The sequence below is a fragment of the Pelodiscus sinensis genome, chromosome 1 (assembly GCF_052426305.1).
Source record: "Pelodiscus sinensis isolate ZL-2025 chromosome 1, ASM5242630v1, whole genome shotgun sequence".
In the NCBI taxonomy this organism is placed as follows: Eukaryota; Metazoa; Chordata; order Testudines; family Trionychidae; genus Pelodiscus; species Pelodiscus sinensis.
In genome coordinates, this window is record NC_143052.1 from 27,533,647 (window position 1) to 27,550,314 (window position 16,668).

The following is a 16,668-nucleotide window of genomic DNA, read 5'->3' on the forward strand; positions in this document are numbered from 1 at the left end:
TGCTGAGAAGTTGACTCCAGAAGCTCTCAGTTGCCTCTGTGTGAATTGTTTCCACAGACTACCATGTATTGTCCACAATTCCCAAAGGCTGTGCTGGTTGGTGGTAACCCACCCATCGTGCACCACACTGTGCATTGACAAAAGCACACATGATGAGTAAGGATGATGCTTACTGGTTACAGTTAACCAGTGGGGGCTGCTTCAGCCCCTCAGGGCATGTCGTGGGTAGGGGGTGCTCCAACCTGGCCAGAGCAGCTCCCGTCCACGGTGTGCCCAGCTTGGGTGCTCCACTGGCAGGGGCGACCACCCTGACTGAAGCTGCCCCAGCCTGTGGGCCCCCTCCGCCTGTCCCCATTTAAACAGTTAACTGGTTAAACATAATGCTTAACTGGTTACATCCCTAATGGTGAGTATGAGCAGAGCTGATGGCAGGAGCCCAACATACATGCACACATGAAATCACTCTCTATACATATAAAAACCTATTTCTGTGGAATGGCAGAGTGATGTAATCATGTCACTCTGTCCTGCCTGCCTCCTTCCTCCCTCCCCTTTCCCTGGGGGGCAGGTGCCACATAGCCTCTGCGTGAGAAGAACAGACTGGCCCAACTGTGCAGGGACACCTACGGTGTAGGCTAGCGAGAGGAGAGCTCGAGTGCGGCTGGGTCTGGGATGGACTGGTCGCTGGTGGGGAAGGGTTGGCTTTAATTGGCAGTCTCCGGAGCTAAGTTGAGGACAGGACCGAGCGCATGAGTATGACCCACCGGCTGGTGCCCATCCCCTCCGCATGCAGTCCGTGCCTAGGCGCTGGAAATGGGGATGCTGCTGCATCCCCTGCTTTGAAGTGGTTTCCATCATTTGCAGGGCTTACAGTTTGGGCCAATGGCTCTCAGCACCCCCGCTACAGGGATTGTACCCAGCCCCATCCCTGTGTGTCCCATGCACTGTGGCCGTAGGCCCCGGCATCTGATCATGCTCTTAGCCATGTCCGGCTCAGACCCATTTCCCCTTTGCACACATGGGGTGATGTTCACCTGCAAACTCTTCACCCTGGTGTTGCTGGTGCAGCCCCCACCAGGTGTTGAAGAAATGTGGATTCGGGGCTGGGTGATAGAGTGGATTTGGGGGCAATGTGCAACCAGGCGAGACCATAGGGCAGGCAGCCCACAGATGAGACAGGCAGAGTGCTGCCTGGGTACACATGGGGGTGGGAGGCAGGACCAGGGGAAGCTGGGGCTGATTGAGGCTGCGGCAGCTACGGTGGCTGGCAAGAGTGGGGGGGTGGAGGAGAACCGCAGCTGGTGCAGCTAGGGGTGAGAGAAAGGGGTAGAGTTGGGGCTGGCCCAGTCTCAGCCTGGAGGTTGTCACACCTTGGCCTGGCCCTCCCTGGTGGCCAGAGGGCTGCCTACCCCCACAAAGGGGGGTTGGCGAGTGTAGCGAGCAGGGACGCACCCCCCTAGTACTAATTATAGTAGCTTTATGCTGACGTAACTTGCATCGGCAAAAGTTCAGTGTGTAGACATGCCCTGAGTCTCTATCACAAGGACTGAATGTGCCAAAATTGCCATGGTTTTTGTGCCTGTACCATGCAGACACATTGGTGTCTAGAAGCAGAGTAACAATTAATGATTATGTAACATTTCTCAGATACTTTTTGCTACTAGCCTAGGCTAGTATTTTTTCTAATGTGGAAAGCAGAAGTGGAAAGACTTTAGGGCAGTGGTCCCCAACCTTTTGAGGTTGTCGGGCGCCAGGGGGCGTGGCCGCATGCCCGGGGGTGGGGCCCCCCCATAGCATCGTACCCCCAAGGCTGGGAGGTCTGCTGCCATCACTGCGACTAGGAAACGTAAGGTAGTGGTGGTCGGAGATTCTCTTCTGAGGGGGATGGAGGCATGCTGTCTGTATCCAAGATGGTACGGAGGCATTGTCGAGGATTATCCAGCCCTCTGACTACTACCCCATGCTACTCATCCATGTGGGCACAAATGATACTACGAGGTGTGACACTGAGCAGATCAAGAGTGACTACAGGGTTCTGGGAGTACGGGTGAAGGAGTCTGGAGCGCAGGAGGTATTCTCTTAGATCCTTCCTGTCGAAGGTAGGGGCCCGGGCAGAGACAGCTGCATCCTGGAGGTGAATGCCTGGCTGCGAGGATGGTGTCGCCAGGAGGGCTTTGGCTTCCTCGACCACGGGATGCTATTCCAGGAAGGACTGCTGGGCAGAGATGGCATTCACCTTTCAAGGAGGGGGAACACTCTATTTGGACACAGACTGGCTAACCTAGTGAGGAGGGCTTTAAACTAGGTTCGACAGGGACAGGTAAGCAAAGCCCACAGGTAAGTGGAGAACATGGAGACCTGGGAGATGGGTCGGAAATGGAGGGAGCGTGGGCTATAATGGCAGAGAGAATGGCAGGTCAGGGCAAAACTGGGAGGCAAGGTCAAATAAGTATCTTAGATGCCTATATACAAATGCGAGAAGTATGGGTAATAAGCAGAAAGAACTGGAAGTGCTAATAAATAAGTACAATTATGACATTGTTGGCATCACAGAAACTTGGTGGGATAATATACACGATTGGAATGTTTGTATGGAAGGACACAGCTTGCTCAGGAAGGATAGACAGGGAAAAAAGGGAGGAGGTGTTGCTTTATATATTAAAAATGAACATACTTGGAGTGAGGTAGAGATGGACATAGGAGACAGAAGTGTTGAGTGTCTCTGGGGCTAAAAGGGGTTAAAAACAAGGGTGATGTCATGCTAGGAGGCCACCTACACAGGCCACCTACACAGGTGGAAGAAGTGGATGAGGCTTTTTTTAAACAACTAATATCGTCCAAAGTCCAAGATTTGGTGGTGATGGGGGACTTCGGCTATCCTGATATATTTTGGGAAAATAACACAGCGGGGCACAGACTATCCAATAAGTTCTTGGACTGCATTGGAAACAACTTTTTATTTCAGAAGGATGAAAAAGCTACTGGGGGGAAGCTGTTCTAGATTTGATCCTAACAATTAGGGAGGAACTGGTTGAGAATTTGAAAGTGGAAGGCAGCTTGGGTGAAAGTGATCATGAAATCATAGAGTTCACAATTCTAAGGAAGGGTAGAAGGGAGAACAGCAAAATAGAGACAATGGATTTCGGGAAGGCAGATTTTGGGAAGCTCAGAGAGCTGATAGGTAAGGTCCCATAGGAATCAAGACTGAGGGGAAAAACAACGGAGGAGAGTTGGCAGTTTTTCAAAGGGACATTGTTAAGGGCCCAAAAGCAAGCTATTCCACTGCGTTGGAAGGATAAAAAATATGGCAAAAGACCGTGTTGGATTAACCACGAGATCTTGCATGATCTAAAAATAAAAAAGGAGTCATATAAAAATGGAAAGTATGATAAATTACAAAGAATGAATATAAACAAACACCACAGGAATGCAGGGGCAAGATTAGAAAGGCAAAGGCACAAAATGAGCTCAAACTAGCTACAGGAATAAAGGGGAACAAGAAGACTTTTTATAAATACATTAGAAGCAAGAGGAAGACCAAGGACAGGGTAGGCCCACTGGTCAGTGAGGAGGGAGAAACAGTAACAGGAAATTTGGAAATGGCAGAGATGCTTAATGACTTCTTTGTTTTGGTTTTCACCGAGAAGTCTGAAGGAATGCCTAACATAGTGAATGCTAGTGTGAAGGGGGGAGAAGATAAAATAAAAAAAGAACAAGTAAAAAATTACCTAGAAAAGTTAGATGCTGCAAGTCACCAGGGCCTGATGAAATGCATCCTAGAATACTCAAGGAGCTGATAGAGGAGGTATCTGAGCCATTAGCTGTCATCTTTGGAAAACCATGGGAGACAGGAGAGAGTCCAGAAGACTAGAAAAGGGCAAATATAGTGCCCATTTATAAAAAGGGAAATAAGAACAACCCAGGAAACTACAGGCCAGTTAGTTTAACTTCTGTGCCAGAGAAGATAATGGAGCAAGTAATTAAGGAAATCATCTGTAAACACTTGGAAGGTGGCAAGGTGATAGGGAACAGCCAACATGGATTTGTAAAGAATAAATCATGTCAAACCAATCTGATAGCTTTCTTTGATAGGATAATGAGTCTTGTGGATAAGGGAGAAGCGGTGGATGTGGTATACCTAGACTTTAGTAAGGCATTTGATATGGTCTCGCATGATATTCTTATCAATAAACTAGGCAAATGCAACTTAGATGGGGCTACTATAAGGTTGGTGCATAACTGGCTGGATAACTGTACTTAGAGAGTAGTTATTAATGGTTCACAATCCTGCTGGAAAGATATAACAATTGGGGTTCCATAGGGGGTCTGTTTTGGGACTGGCGCTGTTCAATATCTTCATCAACGATTTAGATATTGGCATAGAAAGTATGCTTATTAAGTTTGCAGATGATACCAAGCTGGGAGGGGTTGCGACTGCTCTGGAGGATAGGGTCATAATTCAAAATGATCTGGACAAATTGGAGAAATGGTCTGAGGTAAACAGGATGAAGTTTAATAAAGACAAATGTAAAGTGCTCCACTTAGGAAGGTACAATCAGTTTCACACATACAGAATGGGAAGCAACTGTCTAGGAAGGAGTACGGCAGAAAGAGATCTAGGGGTTATAATGGACCACAAGCTGAATATGAGTCAGCAGTGTGATGCTGTTGCAAAAAAAGCAAACATGATTCTGGGATGCATTATCAGGTGTGTTGTAAGCAAGACACAAGAAGTCATTCTTCCGCTCTACTCTGCGCTGGTTAGGCCTCAGTTGGAGTATTGTGTCCAGTTCTGGGCACATTTCAAGAAAGATGTGGAGAAATTGGAGAGGGTCCAGAGAAGAGCAACAAGAATGATTCAAGGTCTAGAGAACATGACCTATGAAGGAAGGCTGAAAGAATTGGGTTTGTTTAGTTTAGAAAAGAGAAGATTGAGGGGGGACATGATAACAGTTTTCAGGTATCTAAAAGGGTGTCATAAGGAGGAGGGAAAAAACTTGTTCATCTTAGCCTCTGGGGATAGAACAAGAAGCAATTGGCTTAAACTGCAGCAAGGGAGGTTTAGGTTGGACATTAGGAAAAAGTTCCTAACTGTCAGGGTAGTCAAACACTGGAATAAATTGCCCAGGGAGGTTGTGGAATCTCCATCTGTGGAGATATTTAAGAGTAGGTTAGATAAATGTCTATCAGGGATGGTCTAGACAGTATTTGGTCCTGCCATGAGGGCAGGGGACTGGACTCGATGACCTCTTGAGGTCCCTTCCAGTCCTAGTATTCTATGATTCTATGAAAATATGGCACCAATACAGGGATGTAAAATCCCATTTAATTGGTTAACTGATTAAAGGGAGGGAATGGGGAGCTGCTGCAGTCTGCTGCTCTGGATGCTGGAGCAGCTCCTTACTGCAGAGCGCCAGTGCCTGCAGAGGACAAAGCCTGTGCTGGACGCCGGAGCAGCCCCTGTCTCTGGAGGATCCATCATGGGGCTGGAGCAGCACTCTGCCCCTGGCAGCTAGGGAGCTGCTCCAGTCCCCACTGGTTAACCAGTTAAACATTCACTTCCCTACACTAATCCCTTTATTTCTGACCTTCGTGAGGCCCTGCGGTATGTGACCAACAATACAGCCAAAGTTTTTGTGCTGCAGCAGAGAGCCAATTTCCCTAGGACAGAGATCTTTACATTTTCATTGCTACCACTCCTGAAACTTAGCAAAAGAAAACATCTGGCACTCAGGCGAAATATACATTCTAAAATGCAGGTCGATAAAGTCTTTCTTTGGAATGCTTTTTTTTTTAAGATGCCTTTTGATAATATATTTTAAGTATGTGGAGAGAAGAGCCATCACTCTGGTTCTCCCTGAAATTCCTTAAGACTCAGATGTACCTTAATGCCCATACTAAAGTACCTAGTAATAGCCATCGTCTTGTCTGTAATAGATGATTAGTGATTCATTAAATATCTCTTGCTCACATATTTAAAAGAAAACCACAATGACAGAAAATTATACAACTAGCTAATATTTACAATCCTGCCTTTCTATTACTTCTCCACTTGTCCTCTTTCACTTGCATTGAGACCTTTTCCCACATGTTGCAACCTGTCCCAATCCAGATTGTAAACTTTTGGGGGCATTATCTGTCATTTATTTGATATTTGTGAGGGGAGCTCCGGATCTTACTGCACTTATACTTTTTGAAACAGTATTAGATCAAAGAACATTAATAAAATGTTAATGAGTGTTAGCACAGTCCACATGGACAGGTAGTCTGTGGCAGGATAGTATGGGATAGAGTCACATCTTCTTGTGCCACACATTAACTGTTAATGTAGAGAAGCCCTTAAAATACTACTAGAAAAGAACAGTAAAACTATCAACAATAATACAAAAATATTGTCACTAATTCAGAAAAGGCAAAATAACAAACATTCTATTCTGCATTTGGAAAGAAGCTGAATGACTTATTCACATCCTGTAGTGATCATCAAATACTTTCTAATCCAGCAGTAACTACCAGAGGATATTAAACAGCAGGTAGTAAAATTAAATATTTTAAAATCTGCTGGAGTGGCAACTTTCAATCAAGAGTTAAAGAGTTGGCTGAACAGCTGCTTGAATTTCTGAAACTCTTTTCCAGAAAATCCTGGGGCACTGAAGATGATCTAGAGCACTGGAAAGAAGCTCATGTTGTGCCAATATTTAAGAGGATAAATGGGATGACCCTGGACGTATACACTGGAAGTATTCTGTATGAATAATTTCTCAAGAAAACTGAAACTATCCAATGGATATTCAGTAGCTTTTAATACTTTATAATTAGGCCTTCTTTTCCTGAGGTCCAAATAAAATGAAAATTCAGTCCTCACTTTACTGAAACTTGCAACTTTGCTATGGAAGAGGCTGGAACTTGCACAGTAAGACTTGTGTTAAAATGTGTGGAGGGAGAGAGAAAGAGAATGTGCAAGCGTGTTTAGAAGAAGTGTGATCTTGCATGCTGAACACAAGACTGGGAAAAAAGAACCCATGAGTTCTAATCCTGACAACTACTGACTTGCTTACTGGGCAAATCCGTTAACCAAAGTATTTTTTTGTATTTCCATCAGTAAAATTAGACGATACAAGATTCCCTTACCACCACACAGGACTGTTGTGAGGATTAGTCAATGAACACACTGGCTGCTTTTAAGATAGAAGCATTAACTGTTATCAAATGCTACCACACTAGGGGCTCATCTAGACTACGTGGAAGATTCGAAAGAGGATATGCACATTCCATAGGAATGTGCATATCTTCTTCCGATCTCACTTTCGAAAGTGAAAGTAATCAAGATAATTTTTTTTTGGCAAACCCGCCCTTTTTCGAAAAGCCACTTTTCCTCTAAAGAATGAGGTTTACGCATATCCTCTTTTTGAATCTTCCGCATAGTCTAGATGAGCCCTAGTTCATTAAATGAACTTTTTACCTTCTCGGTCTTCAGTAAATGTTTCCTATTCTGCTTTGGTGGAAATGTTTATTGTGCATTACAACTTTTTGCATAATGCCATGCCCTGGACTTTGGTTGATTTACAGAAGGCCATCTGTTGGCACCATGAAGGATGTGTATTATGGATACCAAGTGTTTTGTCACAGGGTCTATAGAGCTCTGGTGGTTTGGCAGCCAAAGTGTTAATGAAGCAGCTGACAGGTACTCTTTACAGAAGCAGTGGAGTGGAAGGACCTGGTTTTCACTATTAACTCCAGACAGGAGCTTTTGAAGAAAAAGGTCCTAAATCCAGCAAACCTTGGACTGATCAGTCCCCACCAAAGCCATGAAACCTCTGACTCCCCATAACCCTAAGGGGGCCAGAGACTACTGAAGATCCCACAAGGAGATCTTGGGTCATGCCAACCACAGACTTGGGCATAAAAACATAAAATGGATGGAGCCAGGTTAAAGTAGTTCCTCATCTCACCATATGGGGGGCCTTAACAATGGGACCCCATATTATCTACTTGCCCAACACAAGCCAATATGATGAAGTGCTTACATGCAGGTTACTATTTTGTAGCACTAGAACTAGGAACATTTCACTGGAAAATTGTAATATGAACACTGGAAAATGTGAACTAGGAAAATTTCACTGGTCTGTAATGTGGTTTGTAGAACATAGAACAAAAGACCACATTTGACTATTAATTATTTGGATAGCAATAGCACCCAGAGACGCCACACTAGATTAGGACACTATTATGCTAGGTAGTACACCTGAACATAGTAAGAAAGGCTCTTGTCCCAAGAAATTTAACACAGAAATAGGCAGGACAAAGAGAAAAAGTTACTCCTCTTTCAGTTTTACAGAGGGGGAACTGAGGGATAGAGAGATTAAGTGACGTGCTCGGGGTCACACAGAGAACCCGTGTAAGGATATGTCTACATAGCAGCCAAGAGGGTGCTTCCCAGTGTGGGTAGACAAACTAACTAGCTCTGCTTGAGCTAACATGCTAAAAATAGCATCATGGCTGGTGGGCACAGGCGTTGGCTTGGACTAGGTGTCTGAGTACAATCCTGTCTAAACCCTCAGGTCTGAACTCAGGAGGCTAACCCTAGCTGCTGTGGCTACTGTATGCGAACACGCTCAAGCAGATCTACCACGTGTCTGTATTCCCCCTGGAAGCACCCTCCCAGTTGCTGTGTCCACATATTCTAAGAGCAAGAAACTAAATCCAGATATCTTTGGTCAGAGGCCTTAATTACAAGCGTCCTTTGTCTATATAGCTGAAGACAAGTTAGTTTCTTAAGATTTAAAACACAAATTCAGCCTTCATTTACATTCCCACAACTCCATTGCGCTCAATCAATCTGAGTAACACTGACAGTGTCACATTAAGACATAAGAGGATGGCCTCAAAGATCTCACAGCCTAAGTGCACATACAATACCATCTGTGCTGAAAAACACCTAGAGGACTGCAGTTTTCACAGACTACACTTTGCTGTATGCAATCCTGCAGAGCACAGAGCATATCACTAGCACTTAAATAATGATGTTCAGTGGTGCCTGGTGCCCAAAACAAGTGGCAGAGGTGTAAGCAACAAACCCTCATTGATTTTAATTAAGCCATCACTGGGCACTAATGAAAATCCAAAGCTTACTATTAAGCATATTTTAAGATTTGTCTAAGTGATGTCAGATGGCCCATAGGCTCCATGGATCTACATTAACAAAACTCAAGACATCTCACTTGCTCCGTATCTCAGAGACGTAAACTTTGTATGATACATCAGGAAGGTGAACTTTCAATCTTCCTTCCTCCTAGAGCTTTTATTTATCACCATGCAACCGGGCATCAGGTTTGATATAAATATGAATATTAACAACACAGCACTTACTCCCCATTCTCCCCCCACCCACCTCCAGAGCAAATCCATGGGCTTATCTTATCTATTCAGAAGAGAAGAAAACACATTCTGTAGAGGACCATGAACTACACAGGTTTTTTAAAAAACATACAAAGAAACAAGGGCAGACTATTCAGATGTCCACTCTAATGGTACTTACCATGGTTTATCCCTTGATATTTTTGAAGGAAAGACTGTGTGCTGTTTGCTAGTGGAGGTAAGTAGATTGTCTTTGGGCGTTTTGAATGGCTTTGAGTTGTTGCTGACTAGATTATGGCCGCTGATACAGGATTTCTGTTTAATTTGTACTAGTGATGTCCTGGAATTGGAGGGTGGAGAAGCTGGAGATGGGGAAGGTTTACACATTGAACTGTGTCTTCTTTCTGTAATGGAGAAATAATAAAATTTAAAGCACTTCACAAGCAAAAACATTAAATAAAAGCAGAAAAGATGAATTCAAAACTGAATTCATGAGGCTTTCAGCACGCCACATTACTCTAGTTAATCATTACTGAAATTCATCATAATGCCAATGGGTAAATATTAAACAGAGAAACAATTCTATAGAGTGCTCTGAAGATTGTAAAGCACTACGTAAGTGCTAAATAGCAATACTTAACACTCACTTAACATTTTATCAGGAGATCTCAAAGCATTATACAAACATTTGAGAAGTTGTCAACATCTTTGTAAAGTACAATAAGCAAATATTACTGTACCGAACTTTTAGTACCAAAGGGGAAATGGAGGCACTGAGATCCTTAATAAACTGTTCAATTCTCAGATGACTCACTTAAGGATCCACTAATTTCCTAGGAACCTGCTTGTGATGGACATGAGGCTGCTTTGTAATAATTTATGAATAGTGTGTGTGACCTAGTTATTGTAATGTTTAGTATATGAACATGCTGGTTTACTTTAATTGTGGGCTGCAAGGAAAACAAACAGAAGGAACAAAGGCTCAAGATAAGCCACCTCTCTAGAAACACTACAGGGTTATTAAAAGATAATGCCCAAACTATTGGCAATGGAGAATCTATCTCCAGGCTTCAGCGAAGTTACAAAAATGTGTTTGCTATGTGGGGCCAATGCTGGGCGCTACATGAGCAAAAGGACTATAAAACAGTTAGGAAGACACTATCCAGAAGTCAGGCAGTTGTTGGAGAGCTGTTCAGCCTGACACCCAAGACCCACAGTGGGGTGGTTGAAGAACCCAGTTCTGCCTCCCCTCATTACAGGGTGGTAAGACTTCAGTTAAGTTAGATATGCACATAAGACAGTTTAAGAATCTTTTTTTCTCTAAATGCTTCATTCTTAACTGCTCAGAATAAACAACACTTGGCTTAAGAAATCTGTCTGACCACTGTGTACCACTGGTCACAGACCCCTGAAGGGAAGAACTATAGGTGCTAAACCCAGTTGGGTTTAGCTACTCAACAAAGGATACTCAAGGTAAAGTATCCTGGGGCCCACTTTAATAGTGGGAGAACTGCAGAATTCCATATCCCAGGAGAGGTAAAGGCAGAAGGCCTGAGACCTGTATGGATGCACTCAGGGGACAGAGTTTGCCAACTTAAATGTAGATTCTAGAAGAGACTGTAGCACATATAGGTCCTTGGCCCATGAGAAGAGATGCTGTATTGGAACTGTTGTCAACACTAAGTCCTGACTGGTCCTTTCTCTTCCTTACTTGAAATCATCCCTTTTCTTGGCCTGCTATTTCACAGTGAGCCAACTTCCTGTGCTGATTGCTCCTAAGCCTCCATTCAGCCCGAAAGCAGAAGGCATGTACTTGCAGCTGCAGAGTCTAAGGCTAGTGGGAATCTTCCGGCCAGAGCAGTTTGTGCAGAAAGGCAGCATGGCCAGCACTTGCTAGCTGACCAGGGGGTACTTTGCCAGATGCCAAGATAATTTTTCAGCACCACCTCTGGGAGGTGGGTGAAGTCCAGAGAGCAGGAGAAAGAAAAAGGGTGAGCTGAGTGTTATCCAGTGAGGAGGAGCAGGAGACAAAAGTGTTCATTCTCAGTAGCTCCATGTAATTTACTTAGAAGGGACACATTCATCCTTACTGACTGACCCAGGGTTATGTAGCAGATCAGTGACAGAAACAGAACTCACATCTTTGGGTTCCCAATCCCAAACTCTAGCTGCTCCTCCACAGTTCCTCTCCCGTAGCACCGTTATTATTAAAATACTATAAATATGTTGCTTTCAGATTCCATGTGGTAAAAATAATTCCCTAACCTCAATGTTAACAAAGAGACTCTACATTAGTTTAGTTGATTGCTGTAAAATAATTTGCTTCTGTGCTGAGAACCTGTAAATTAAATTTAGGCCCAGAATACCGGGAAATAGTTTGTGTGTCTAAACCCCTCAAATAAGGAGTCTAAAATGAAAAATCCAACAGAATGCTACCTATTGCACTACTATCCAATGCCATTCCATTAACAAAAAGCCTATTTACAAGAGTTGTTTAAACCAAACAATTTGAATTTAAATGACTAATTGTGCATATGAAGAGTTACACTTTCTGGTTTTGGTATTTCAACACTCTTTAAGCATAGCGTTCTAGGGTAGGGTAAAAAACACGAAAATACTTTGTCTGGCATATAACCATTGTCAGGAATAATCAGCTATGACTTGGATTGTAACAGGAAGTTGTTCCACATCTGTTCCCAGACTCACTTTGCCTATAAAGGCTCAATCCAGCTCTCCCTGAAGTTATGGGAATTTTATCACCCATTTTAGTTGGAAGCAAGATAAATTCCAAAAGGTCACCAGTACTACTAATTTCCAATAACCAATGGCATGGCCCACTACTGAAGAAGCAAAGAATAAAATAGCATCTATGGTAGACAAATGTCCAAGCAGTGATTAGGAACTATATGCTGAATACTTAAAGATGGTGTGCAAAGAGGGACAAATGTGAAGGTGTACTCCTTTTTCTTCCCAAGAGGTATATTAATTTTTGTTTTATCATGTATAAAAATGACTAGAAAAGATTCTTTTCCATCCACCCCAATTTTTTCCTTACTTATTCTTTACAATGGTCATTATACTGTGATGCCTGGAAAGCCAATGCAATTTTGATATTACAAGCACTCAACAAAAGAGAATTTAGTCAGAATGTTTTAAACTTTTTTGCTTTTGTTAAGACACTTATTTTACATCAACGACAATACAACACTTTGAACAAAGAAAGTCTCTATTAAAGAGTCAATATCTCCACCACACCCCTTCAGGTAAATATGCCTTGAGATCTTCCAAGGTCCTCCCATAGCTCAAGAAACACCAGATTTGACATTTGGTTTTTTAAATACAATAAAAAGGAGTGAAAGAAAAACTTGTAAAACATCAATAAGTAAAAAGAGGGCACATGCTCAAACTTTAAAAAAAATCTTTGTCTGATCACCTTCTGATTTTGCATCTCAGATTTCTGACAACAGTTTTACCTACAATAAGTCATTTTTGAAAAGCACTGTAACTTTTCTATAGTGTTTTATTTAGTTAAATTATATTAATAATTTTATGCATTTTGGTGGTAGAGCAGTGTTAACATCTTGCAATTTTTACTGCAGATGTTTTAATTTAATCTACCTGGTTCTGCCAAACAAAAAAAATTGAATTATTTTCTAGATTTTACTACTAGCCTCTTGAGATACTGAAGACGGGGTGCTGTAATGTAGCCAATCAAACACTCCTACAATAACAGACTCCTTGTGAATTAAAACTGCTGTTTACTCCTTAAATATTCAGCATGGACTGTTCAGACTCTCACTGCATTTAATCATCACTGCAGTTATTTGTCTTGGTAAGATTCACTGCCTTTTAGAAAATGATACTGTTAAGTATTATACATAAGGGTATAGTAGTTGAGGGAAATATATCTTGCTTATAGAAAATTAAAATGAATCTCTGGGGAAAAAGACACTTTGGTTATTTTACAGATACTGACCATTTAAGATGATCAATATTTTGGAGTCCTCTAAAGAATCACATGCATGAGCAACTTCAACTTTTTTTGTGGTCCTTATTATATGTAATTTTCACTCAAGCAAAAATTTTGGAAAGTTTTTGACGGAACAAATAAGTCAACTAATTCCCAACAGCGAAACAATACATTTACATTGTAATTTTCAATGTATGTGAAATGTCAGAAATAAAGAGTATAATGTTAATATGCAATAGTTTATCCTTCAGTTTTTAGAATGCATGTGTTTGGGGGAGGAAAGGAAAGAGTTCTAGGGTACTAAGACAATTTTAATGTTTTACTAAAGCTTAACATTCTTGTGATCAGAACTGACTCTTACACATGGCATTTCCTTCCGTATCTTTGAATAACTACAAACAAACCATGGCTATAAGTAGCCTTCCACATTTTCAACAACTACTTGGAGAATTACCAGAAATATTACTTGGCCTCAGCTGAAATTACTTTAAGAACTGCTGGATAAATAAAAGAAAAAAATACACTTCACTATACATATGAAAAAATGAAGATCACGCCCATTGTCATACTCAGTTGCCTAAACAGAATGGCTACATTCTTCCCTTTGCACATATCTGAAAATTAAACGTGGCTGTTGAAGCTTCTTCTATTTTTAAATTATATTTCAGTTGATTTGTGTGAAGTGCACATAAAAGCTCACATACAATTTATACTCTCAAATAAGGTATTTGCACACACACAATTATCCAATAAGGATGTAACTGGTCATTTGGGCATGTAAAAACGGGATTTTTACATGCCCCTGTGGTAACTGTATATGCAAATTAGACAAATAAGTGCACATAAATTTATAAGCATACAAGCCCCAGAGCAGGAGCCACACCAATCTGCACACAGAAATGACGGAGACCATGGACCAGGCCACCAAAGCTGCTCTAGCTGCCACTGTCCCCTCATCAACCAGCACCTTGAATTCCTTTCTAGGGTTCTCCAGTAAACAGGACTCAAACTTGGCCATTGACTGCCACATGCTTAAGTCATATTGGGCAACCAAGGCATGGTGGTTAGCCACCCTCAACTGGAAACCGGCAGATGAATAAAGTTTGTGCCCAAACAGATCCAGCATTTGGAGTCTTTATTTTTAGGGGTAGGGAAGGCTGGCCTTGTCGGTCTATGGTTGACACATTCTACCACAAGCAAAGTTGGGATTAAGTACGTGTACAGGTAGTCATAATCTTTAACCAGGACAAAATATTTACCTTCCGCCCTCTTGGAGACAGGGGGAACTGAAGGTGTCTGCCATCCTGCCTTTGCTATCTTGGTGACTCCTTCGTGGAGTGGCAAGGTGACCCCAGCTGGAACCACCTGCCAGAATATGCCAACGAGGATGTTGGTAAGTTCCTCCACCTCCTCTGCCTGGAGGTCCAGGCTTGCAGCCACCCACTTCACAAAGAACTGGTGCATCCTGTTGTCATCCTGTGGAACCACCAGAGCGGGAGCCACTATGGCCTCATCTGGGGAGGAGGAAGAGGCCTGCACTGACTGTTCTTCCTCAGGAGGTGACTGCTGGCCCCCAGCCTCCTCCTGTATTATCGGGGTGCCCGGTCTCGCCAACCTCAGTACTGGGGGCTGGCTGACAGGTGGTCTGGAGTGAGCGTCTGAGGCTCCAACTGCGTAATTTGTGGCTGCATAAGGAAACCTCACAGGGTCCATGAGCACTGTGAAGGCCACAGTGCCTGCGGCCATAGTGCTGGATGTGTAGTCACTTGTGGTGCTGACGTGGACAGTTCGGGTTGCAGTGGCGATGCCTGCACCGGTGGGAGGGAGGACTGTTCCAAAAGGACTCCTGCAGACTTGCCAAAGCCCACAATTGGGATCAAATACTCCAGCCCCTTTGGTGCTGGGAGCTGCCGGTGGAGGGTGACCTTGGAGAATGGGAGGTGTGCCCACGGCTGAGAGTTGGAGACCAGAGGTGGCCACTGGACCTGCTTTGTGTCAGCAGCAACTGGTGATGAGGTGATCTCTAGTGTTGGGAGGAGGAGCAGGATTTGGGAGAACCTTCTCTCACATCCCAGATACTTCCATGCTGGGTGACAGTCCCAGTATGGGAAGTGGCGTTGAGCTCACAGGGACCCTTCCTAAGAATGACTCCACTGGCATGGTGAGTGACTGCTTTCACCATGTCTCAGTTGCTGGGTAGTGAGTGCCTCCAACGGTCCATATCCGGCGATACCTTGGGTCCCTAGCCCAACCTTTTCCTCTCTCTGATAGGGTGTGCCCAGGCTATGTGGTGCTCTCCTGAGCTTCCTTGCTGGAGAGTGGGAGTGTTGAGTGCCTGGTGACCGCAGCACCATTGAGGGCTTCCCCCTGTGCCTGGGTCCCAGCACTGATGCTATTGACAGGACCAGAAAGGCAATACTGTCCTGTGCCGCCTGAAACACTTCTGGGTGGAAGGGACTTGGATGCCTGGCAGGAAAGGGGAACCCTAAGGGTCAGCCTGCTCCGGCTGTAAGGCCTTATCCGGCACTTTGTCCTTGTCCAGTGCTGGGTTGGGCCTTCTTTTGCACAGGCTGGCAAATTTGTCTTTCCCTTACTTCCTGGCCCGCTTCGTCAGGACACCGACTATTCCTAGTGCTGAGCAGTTACTAGGGCAGGAGGAGGAGAGGAGGCTCCACACTGAGGTGCCGGTGCTTGGTGCCGAGCTGAACCGTTGATCTTGGGGAGCCAAAGCCAACTCCATCAGCAGTGCCTTCATCAAATATCTTTGTCTTTAAGGTCCTACAATGGAAGGTCTTGCAGATGTAGCACTTCACGCAGATATGACCCTCACCAAAACAGTGGAGGCAGTTTTCGTGAGGGTCACTAACAGGCTTAGGTCTCGAATAACTAGCCCAGTAATTAAACTGGGATATGCCCGTTCCTGGGGGTGAGTCCCAGCAGGGGACCAACTATTTGTAAAGACTAACAACTACTGATGATTAAGAATCTATTTGAAAAGGAGGGAAATATTATTCTACAAATAAGAATTATAAGAATTCTACAACAATGGCTGGAGGACAGTACCAAGTACAATCACTGGCGGCAAGAAATAACTGGAGTGGAAAGAGCCCAGAAGCTTCCTATATAGAGCTGCATGTGTACATCACTCCAGGGCGCACTGGGACCTGGTTACCTATGGATACTGCTGAGGGAAAATCTTCTGGCACCGGTGCATATGGTGAACACACACACCTATGCTGAATGGATATAAGCAATCACTCGAAGGAGGATACATTTACATTCCCTATAAATAACTAAGTATAGTGGAATTATTTTATAAAAGAACTACTGTCAAATCCACA

The 16,668-nt window shown here is 43.6% G+C and overlaps 1 protein-coding gene across 7 annotated transcripts in view; it reads right to left on the bottom strand.

The window, feature by feature from the left end:
• Window positions 1–16,668, bottom strand: part of ATXN7L1 (ataxin 7 like 1) — a 203,467-nt gene that overhangs the window by 71,683 nt on the left and 115,116 nt on the right. For all 7 annotated transcript variants that reach the window (XM_075909853.2, XM_075909983.2, XM_075909922.2 and 4 more), the window contains one exon: window positions 9,539–9,761. In XM_075909853.2, coding sequence (XP_075765968.2) covers window positions 9,539–9,761 — 223 coding nt within the window. The remainder of the gene's footprint in view (window positions 1–9,538; window positions 9,762–16,668) is intronic.